This window comes from Colius striatus, chromosome 4 (assembly GCF_028858725.1).
Source record: "Colius striatus isolate bColStr4 chromosome 4, bColStr4.1.hap1, whole genome shotgun sequence".
Lineage (NCBI taxonomy): Eukaryota > Metazoa > Chordata > Aves > Coliiformes > Coliidae > Colius > Colius striatus.
This window is the reverse complement of record NC_084762.1, coordinates 40,020,021-40,028,111: the sequence shown is the minus strand read 5'-3', so window position 1 is coordinate 40,028,111 and position 8,091 is coordinate 40,020,021. Positions and strand designations below refer to the sequence as shown.

The window sequence follows — 8,091 nt, the reverse complement described above, 5'->3', positions numbered from 1 at the left end:
TGTCATACATGTTTTGACAAAATTCCTGGTTGAGAGCAGGAAGGCTCTTTAGAAGGACCCAGACAGGCTGGAGCTATGAACCAAGGCCAATTGTTTGAAGTTTAAGAAGGCCAAATTCTGGATCGTGCACTTGGGTCAAAACAGCCCCATGCAATGGAACAAGCTTGGGGAAGAGTGGAAAAAGGATAAGGGAGTGTTGATCGACAGCCAGCTGAATATAACCCAGCAGTGTGCATGGGTGTCCAAGAAGGTCAACAACATCCTGGCTTGCATCAGAAATAGTGTGACCAGCAGGACCAAGGAAGTGATTGTTCCCCTGTACACAACGCTGATGAGGCTGCACCTTGAATACTATGTTCAGTTTTGGGCCTCTCACTGCAAGAGACACATTGAGTTACAAGACACAGCGCTGAGGTACTGGAGTATGTCCAGAAATAGGAAACAAAGCTTGTGAAGGGTCTGGAGCACAAGTCTTATGAGGAATGGCTTAGGGAACTGGAGTTGTTTAATGTGGAGTAAAGAAGGCTGAGGGGAGACATGATGACTCTCTACAACGATTTAAAATAAGGTTGTACTTAGGTGAGTGTCAGTCTCTTCTCCCAAGTATTGAATGATAAGACAAGAGGAAATGGGCTCAAATTGCACTGTTGAGATTTAGATTGGAAATTAGGAAGAACTTTTTCACCAAAATGGTAGTTAGACACTGAAACAGGCTGCCCGGGAAAGTGGTGGATTCACCATCTCTGGAAATATTTAAAAGCCATGTAAATAAGGTGCTTAAAGACATGATTTAGTGATGGGATTGGCAATAAGAGGTTAGTGGTTCGACCTGATGTTTAATGTCTTTTCCAACAAAGCAATTCTGTGATTCTATGAAATGTTAGAATAATTGATACTATGTTTTTCCTTGTGCATTTTTAAAGCTGTTTTGTAGCCATTCATTCATACTGGTGTCCTATCCTGACACCGGCAAGAACTAGTTTTTCCTTATGAAACAGATGCTTCTGCACATACACTTGATCAGATGACAGCTCCAGTATTTTTCCAGCTATGAACATCTTTAATGTTTTGTGCCATACCAAACCTCACATTGGAAATCTCTCTTGATCTTCAAACTCCTCTTCATACTTTATTTTTAACTGAAAGGAAATTAAACTCTGCACTGGAATCTTTCCTCTAAGTCTCTATATCTTAGTTTTCTTCAATGAACAGCAACTGTAACAAATATTGCAGAACTTGCATGTTACATGTCTTATTTTTTCAGTTGGTTTTATTTGGTTGGGTTTTCTTCTCTCCTTGTAGAAGCTTTGCCTGTCTCTGTAATTCAATAGTGCTTCCCTAAAACTTTATTAAAAAAACCTAAAAAAGTGAAGAAAAAAAACCCAACAAATATATATTGCATAATTTTCTCTATCCTGACGTTAGCTTTTCAGTTGTGGAAATGTATCAATCAATTACATAATATAATTTCTGTAAAATAAATACCTGATGGAAGACAGATGAAGAAATATCAGGCAGGTTGCTTTTTTTTCAGACTATTTTGAACATTATTGATGACCCTCAGATCCAAAATTGCTGCTGGGTAGAGGTAAGAGTAGAGAAAAATACTGAAGTAGCTTGTAGCGGTTATGCCTGGGTTTTGGTAGTGGGGGATTACAGATGTGGCGTCTTTAAACAAAGAGCTGCCAGAAGCTTCCCCTGTAGCTGATAGGGCTAGTGCCAGACAATTCTAAACTGGACCCACAGCTGACCCAGATCTGGGCAATTAGTAACTGGGGTAACACATCTGTGATTAACGTATTGGAGAAAGGGAAAAAGTTGCACAGTTGTTAAACTGCAGCAGCAGCAACAGAGAATGAGAATATGAAAACATCTCATAGAAACCATGATCAGTAGAGAAGGAGGAAGAGGTGTTTAGGCCCTGGAAGAAAGACTTCCCTGTGACCTGCGGTACAGACCATGGTGAGACAGCTGTGCCCCTGCAGTCCATGGAGGCCACAGGGGAGCAGAGATCCGCTCACAGCCTGTGGAGGACCCCGTGCCAGAGCAGGTGGATGCCCAAAGGAGGCTGTGACTCTGTAGGAAGCCTGTGTTGGAAAAAGTTCCTGGCAGGACCTGGGAGCCAGTGGGGAGAGAGGAGCCCATGCCAGAGCAGGTTTGCTGTCGGGAATTGTGATCCTGTGAGGGACTCAGGCTGGAGCAGTCAGTACTTGAAGGACTGTTCTCCTGGTGAGTGACCCACGTTGGGGCAGGGTGTGAGGAGCTGCCCCCATGGGAGGCCCCATGCCAAAGCAGTTTGTGAGGAACTGTAGCCCATGGGAAGGACCCATGTTGGAGCAGTTCGTGAGGGATTGTATCCCTTGGGAGGGACCCCATAATGTAGCAGTGGGAAGTGTGAGGAGGCCTCCCCCTGAGAAGCAATGGCAAAGTCCATCCGTAATGAGCTGACCACAACTCCCATCCCCTGTGCTGCTGATGGGGAAGGAAGGAGAGTCCTAGGAAGAAGGAGGGATCGGGGGAGATGTTTTAAGATTTGATTTTATTTCTCATTTCTCTGCTCTGTTTTTGTTGCTCATTAATAAATCAAAACTTTTCTCCCCAAGTTGTTTTGCCGTGACGCTAATCACTGAGCAACCTCTCTGTCCTTACTTGACTCACAAACCTCTTGTTATATTTTTCTCTCCCCTGTTCAGTTTAGGAGAGGGAATAATAGAACAATTTGGTGGGTATCTGGCACCCAGACAGAGCTAAACCACCACACAGCTTTAGATTCATTATGGAATGTTTTGAAAAAACACAGCGGTAAATTAACTTTGAGATCTGCTTCGAATGATTCAGGATCATTTTCAGAAATAGATTAACATTAAAACATTTTATTATCTTATTATCTAATGTTATACATAAAACTTAACAACCGTCATCTTAGCATTTTAAAGATTCTTAATATTGTTATAATAAAACTGACTATTGCAGATAATTTTATATTCCATAATTAAAAAAAATAAATCTGTGCTGGTAAGTCAATCTTGCTTTAAACTCTTTATAAAAGGCAAAATGCCTTTTGCTCTTTGCATTTTGTTCTAAATACAGTAATATATAATATGGTCAATTGCACTGTTTATGTTGAATATTGATTCTATCTTTAACATTTCTCCTTTTTTTCTATCTTATTTGAAAAATTAAATATTGTTTTATAGATTTTCCAATAGCTCCATTAATTTCTAAAATGGCAGCAAATTCTTGCTGATGTTGTAATGGGTCTTTATTTTTACACTGATAGGAAAAGACATTTGTTTTAGTTTTATCATATTAAGAACAATAAATAGATGATTCTGTGAGTGCTTCTGACAATTGTATTAGAATACATAGGGTCTACTTTTCCACAAAATTATATTTATGTAATGAAACATTATACAAATATATATTTTAAACTTTGGTTAATGAATATATTCAGCTGCAACAACTAAAGTCTCTCAACTTTGGAAACAGTTTAAAGCTTATGGGTGACAGAATATTTACAATATTCATTTATGGCTCTCCTCCTCTTTTTGTACTTACAGGACCCAGGTTTTCAATATCCAGAATGGGACCTAGATATCCAAAGCAGCACAATTTTCATTTGGGCACCTAAATTGCCATGAGATTTCCAAAAGGAAGTCTTCATCCTCTCATTTGATAATACACCTGGTACAATTTTTCAAATGATCTCTACATTCAAGGCTTTCTAGGAAAAAAATCCTAAATCTGGGGCTTTTATTTTTCATGCTTAAATGTGGGGTGATCTCCTTTTAAAAATCCACAGCTGATTTGGGTTTTTGAGACTTAGGAAAAACAAAACAAAGAGTAACTAATCCCCCATACTTTTATGGGAAGTGTACATGCCTGCGAGATTTTTAAAGTGAGGTCCCCAGTCTGTAAGGTAGTCGTAACTCTGATCTGCATCTGACATGTTTGAACTTAAAGAGCTGAGGGATCCTCCCGAGGAGCCAGTGCCCTCAAATGCATAGGTCTGAAGTGAGTCATACGGAGGAGCGCTAGGATCTGTATTTGCTTCTTCAAGCTTTTCTGAAATGAATTGCCTGAAGATTGCACTGTCTGGTCCAACCTGCAGAGACTGTCTGTAGAGGCTGTGAATTTCTGTGGTGACTTTCTTCCTAGGCTTGTGTGTTCTCATGACAGTGTGGGTTCTCAGGGCTGAAATATCAAAGGCTTCTGTGTCCTCTTCTCCACCTCCTTCATCATCATATCTGACAATGTTCTCTCTGAATTCTTCCATTTTCTCTGAAAAGAGAGACTTCTTTCTCTGCTGCCTTATAGTTATAATTGCCAAAATGAACACTGAAAAAAAAAAAAAAAAAAGGAGAGGAGAGGGTAAAGAAAAAAAATAAACAAGATCAGCCACTTTAAATGTACTTGAAAAGACTCAAATAAATGCTCACATTTTTTATTATCAATGCTATTACAAAGTGAAGCTATCCTACCAAATTTATAGAGCTGTAATTTTAATGGACTTCATGGTTTTTAAATGAGCATAGTATATGGTGGAAATATGGCTACAAAGGGACTTATAAAATAGGTGAATGAAATGCAGCATTTCTTTTTGAGATTGGAGTTTGAATCTGATGGAAACAGAGGTCAAGCTTTTTGAAACTGCTTTGGTTTGTCATGTAATATATCAACTTCACATTCAGATTTAAATTCTTAATCTCTCTTTCTCAGATCAAAGCCTCAAGAGGAACAAATGAAAAATAAGTCAATGACCAAAATATTCACAGCTGGCTGAGTCATTCAGTTAAATAGATTATGTAAAGTGTAGTTCATTTCTTTCTGTTATGTTGGTTTAGAAATCTGAGGACTATCAATAAGTTTTGCATGATGTTATAGCAGTATTTAGTGTCATGTCTATGAATCAAAGCACCTTGTTTCTCTCATTTATGGAAACTTTTAATTTTTTTTAATAAAACCTCATATTTTTAATCCTGCCTCATTTAATTTTTAGGTGAATGATTCCTTTGAAATAGTCTGTGACTTTCACAAAAATTAATGATTTTGGTTTTTAACTAAAACTTACTGCAGTTCTATTTAGTAAGTAGTGGACCGTGACTTTTTTACTCAGGACATATCATGATATAACTACCAACGATGACAGTATTTTATCTCACTTAGGCATTTGAGGGACCTGACTTAGACATTAGATATACCTTTTTTCCCACATATTTACTGTATACTATTTCATTTACTTAGGAGATACTAACATCCAACTTGAAAGCATTGGAAACAGAACTTTTTACAATATTATTATATATTTACAGAATCAAAAACTTTCCAAATCCTTTGTTTGATGAACTCTTCCAGTGGTACAAATGATACAGGAAAATGGAAAAAAATAAAACTTTAAGGTTTCATGGACAAACATAGATATAGAACTTTCTATTATTTCATTTTCAATAATCACAAAAATACATTAAAAGATTTAATGCATTTTAAAAGTGTCTGTAAATAATGTTCATAGTTTCTTTTTCTTTCTGATTAATATATTTATCTATATCTCTGCTCTGACTTTTGTGATATGCATAGGCCAAGTAGACATCAAGTGTTTATTCCAGTTGGAGAGAGCACCTCTGCAAGCAACCAAGAAGCTATTGATTAATAACTCCACTGATGGCTTAGATAAAGTTGTTTATCTGTACCTTAGTCTCTTAAGTGCGTAACACAAAGTGACTAGGTTCAGATATTGTGCAACAATCAAAAAAATCTTTGAATATATTCTGGCCTACTTGTAACCTGCAAAGTTTAAGACAGTGACTGCAATCAGGAGGGTTGCTTTCCACTGCCACTACTGAAGATCACCTGGGACAATGCATGCTCATATTTAAATAAGGTGCCTCTAGAACTGCAGATAGGTCTAGAAACCACAAATTCAAACAGATGTTGCTATTTTCTCTGTTGGAAACCATGAGACTGAAGTAGGAGTACTATTGCACCCCTGGACTTTGCTATGGAGTCAAGAAATGGCTGATATCTGGCCAAGAATATTCCCATCTAGACAAAATAATTATGAGATAACCCTTCCACTATTTCCATCCTTACTGTATCTATTCAATGTGTTCATAAGGATAAATAAAAACTCATGCAATTTTTTTGTAGGCCATTCTGTTTCTACAGTTTGCTGCACGCAATCTTATCTTGAGAGTTCAAAACCATATGAACATGCCGACTCATAATTTATAACAGGTATGCTTGCTTGTCATGGTTTTGCAAGGAGCTGCTTTTGCTTGGTAACAGGGAGAAGAGACTGAAGTACAAGGGTTTTTGTACTTTTCCCTGGATCTGAGGTTTGGACCCACTTCTGGCCTGGCTGGGCCAATCTGACACCTCTGCCAGCACTATTTAAGGATGGGAATTTGAAGTGTGTTGAGGGAGATGGAAGGGAAAGGCAAGATGGAGGCAACCACGCAGACCCCACAGCCAGGAAAAGACAGAAGGTGCAATGCTGGACCAGAGACATCCTTGCAGCCTGAGATGTGAAGTAGAGAACCCATGCCAGAGGGGATGAGAGCTGGAGACTCCAGGTCAGCAGGAGAGAGCAATTTAGACCCCTTACCGGAGAAGGTGAACTGGGATTGCAGCAGCCTGTCAGAGAGGCCCATGCAGGGCTGCCCAGTGTGTGGGAGACTCTTAGCTGCAGCAAGGGAGGACTGGCAAAGAGCACTTCTCCTCAGGAGAGTGATAAGCGGTGAGAGACATCAGGGAAAGATTGACTGCAGCCCCCATCCCCTGTCCCTGGCACTGCCTATGGAGGTGAGGAGGAAATGATACCAAGCTCTGAGCCTGGGAAGAGAGAAGGGGTGGGGGAGGGATGATCTTGAAGAGCTGATTGCACTTCCATCGTTCTTCCTACTCTGTATTGTTTTTTCCATTGGATATTTCTGTTTGTTCCGTTTTAGTTTGAGATGGATTAAACTAAGTATCTTTTTCTTCCCCAAGCTAAGTAGCCTGGTCTATTTTCTCCAGGACCATAAGAGGCAATTAAGCCCTCCCTGTCCTTTGGGAGTTCCAAAGTCTGTGGTACTTAAGTCTGATCATGGTCTTTTGTCCCTGAATGGGCGTAAACCTCAACAGTGCTGCTTCTAGGCAACTCATTTAACCATGGAACTAAATTGTGATGTTACACTTTACAAGAAATTTCAATGGATTCTTCCCAAGAGATTCAGTTAGAGGTTGAAAGTACATCAGGAAATAATTAAAGTCACTTTATTTTCCTTATGCTAAAGAAAATAAACCATAACCTTGTGGAGATAATGAAGAATTTGAGTGATTTTTAACTTCTTATATTTATTTTTTCCTGTGTAAACCCAAAATAATTCCATTAGCTTTCTTTGATTTGGCCTTTTTGTCTTCTATTTCTACTGTGACAGATCAAAATGCAGCATCAGTATACAGCTGCAGGCTTTCATTTTCAAGCCTCTGCTTTCTTATGGTTAATGATGGTATGTTTAGTGTTGCATGTTGCTACTTATAGTCTCGCAGAGGTCATATTGTATAATGAGGGTAGAAAAAAAAAGAATGTTCTATACCTACATACCTTTCTTATGGAAAAAAGAAAAAAAAAGGTTTACTTAAAATTGTGTGTATTTTTTTACAGTGACATAGAAGTTTAAAGATATTGTATCTGTTCTCATTAACAAACACATTGAGAGAATAATTTTTACTGGAAACTTTTGTTTCTTAAGGCAATGTAATTTTTGTTATTACTTCTTTCTAGACATCTTATTTGTCTAGTTAGACATTATACTGTAGTTTTCTTGTTTTGATTCTATTTGTATTTCTCCTTATTTTTAGAATTTTATTGAAAAGTAATTTCTGTTAGATTTGCACCATGTATAATGATGATTTGACACCACAATGCGTAGTGAAATCCTGATTCTGTCTTCATTTTCTTCTTCGGAGCTGTTTGTAGTCTCATCAGTGGAAAAATGCTTTAACTAACATGTACCATTTTATGAAACACACTGCTATATGGCATAATACGGATATGCCATAGTATTACACAGTCAACAGAGATTTGGAAATCTTTCCCTGTTGGTTTAT

At 38.2% G+C, this 8,091-nt stretch overlaps 1 protein-coding gene across 1 annotated transcript in view; it reads right to left on the bottom strand.

Moving 5' to 3' along the window:
• Positions 1 to 3,261: 3,261 nt before the first annotated feature.
• Positions 3,262 to 8,091, bottom strand: part of CDH19 (cadherin 19) — a 76,716-nt gene continuing 71,886 nt past the window's right edge. The window contains exon 12 of the mRNA XM_061994645.1: positions 3,262 to 4,338. Coding sequence (XP_061850629.1) covers positions 3,848 to 4,338 — 491 coding nt within the window. The 3' untranslated portion in view covers positions 3,262 to 3,847. The remainder of the gene's footprint in view (positions 4,339 to 8,091) is intronic.